Source organism: Apteryx rowi, unplaced genomic scaffold (genome assembly GCF_003343035.1).
Source record: "Apteryx rowi isolate R43461 unplaced genomic scaffold, aptRow1 scaffold_3065, whole genome shotgun sequence".
NCBI classification, from domain to species: domain Eukaryota; kingdom Metazoa; phylum Chordata; class Aves; order Apterygiformes; family Apterygidae; genus Apteryx; species Apteryx rowi.
Genome location: NW_020449492.1, coordinates 1 through 1,608, shown reverse-complemented (window position 1 = coordinate 1,608; position 1,608 = coordinate 1). Strand labels below are relative to the sequence as shown.

Below are 1,608 nucleotides of genomic sequence, written 5' to 3'. Positions count from 1 at the left end.
GCAGATTTACAGAAGGCCTCTGGGTCAGACAGACGGGGTTTGTGCATCTGGAGAAGTGGGAGGAATTCAGACATTTGTGCACAAACATGACTATCACAGGAAGAATGCCCAGAGCACAAGAGTTGTCTGAGATAAACTGCAAATGGCTTGTGAGGAGAGATGGGCAGCTTATTGCTGCTGAACTAGTGCCAGCTGAAACAGTTTGTTCAGTGCCTCCTTGAGCTCCTTGTTCCTCATGCTGTAGATGAGGGGGTTCACTGCTGGAGGCACCACCGCGTAGAGAACAGTAACCACCAGATTCAGAGCTGGGGAGGAGAGTGAGGGGGGCTTCAGGTAGGCAAACATGACAGTGCTGACAAAGAGGGAGACCACAGCCAGGTGAGGGATGCACGTGGAAAAGGCTTTGTTTCGGCCCTGCTCAGAAAGGATCCTCAGCACAGCAGTGAAGATCTGCACGTAGGACAGCACAATGAAAATGAAACACCCGAAGCCTAAAGAAAGACTAACCACAATAAGCCCAACTTCCCTGAGGTAGGAGTCTGAGCAGGAGAGCTTGAGGATCTGTGGGATTTCACAGAAGAACTGGTCCACTGTGTGGCCTTGGCAGAGTGGTATTGAAAATGTGTTCCCAGTGTGCAGCACAGAATAGAGAAAACCACTGCCCCAAACAGCTGCTGCCATTCTGACACAAGCTCTGCTGCCCATGAGTGTGCTATAGTGCAGGGGTTTGCAGATGGCAACGAAGCGGTCATAGGCCATAACAGTGAGAAGAAAATACTCTCCTCCTATCAAGAAGCCAAACAGAAAGACTTGAGCAGCACATCCTGAGTAGGAAATGGCCCTGGTGTCCCACAGGGAATTGGCCATGGATTTGGGGACTGTGGTGGAGATGGTGCCAAGGTCCAGAACAGAAAGATTGAGGAGGAAGAAGTACATGGGGGTGTGGAGGTGGTGGTCACAAGCTACAGCTGTGATGATGAGGCTGTTGCCCAGGAGGGCTGCCAGGTAGATGCCCAGGAAGAGCGAGAAGTGCAAGAGCTGCAGCTCCCGTGTGTCTGCGAACGCTAGGAGGAGGAACTCGTTGAGGGAGCTGCTGCTGGACATTTTGCTATGTCCAGGCACGGGGGACTGTGCAAAGAAGAAAAGACATTGAGAAGTTAGGAGAGACTTTTCAAGCCAAGAAACCCCCAAATGTTGCAGTTCTCATACAACCCCCCCACATTGCCTCTCTCTCTTTACTGAGAGGATCTTTGTGCAGTTCCCATGCTTGAGCTTCGCTTTGCACTGGCTGAGTGTGCTGTGAGGAATAGGGACGTCTGTCCATGGACTCGACAGGAGTCAACCATAGTTTAAAGCAGTGGGCACAGGGGAATGGGGGTGACCAGCTCTCACAGTCACGCTTTCTGTCAGGTGAAATCCACTCATGGCGTAGAAGGGCTTTTCAGCATCTTCACTCTGAATTCTAAAGAATGAGGTTTGAGGAAGAGAGTTTCAGGGATTTTTTATTTTCTTTGAGATGTCCTTGTCACCCCTGGGGAGTGTTCCTCAAAGGTAGAAATCCTTGGGATTTCTACTGAGTCCTGAGAAAAAAGGATTCATTGTCCCTTG

The 1,608-nt window shown here is 50.4% G+C and overlaps 1 protein-coding gene across 1 annotated transcript; it reads right to left on the bottom strand.

The window, feature by feature from the left end:
• Positions 1–168: 168 nt before the first annotated feature.
• LOC112968204 (olfactory receptor 14C36-like) lies at positions 169–1,104 on the bottom strand. The gene has a single exon (XM_026070187.1). It carries the CDS (start codon positions 1,102–1,104, stop codon positions 169–171), a length of 936 nt encoding a protein of 311 aa, XP_025925972.1.
• Positions 1,105–1,608: the final 504 nt, after the last annotated feature.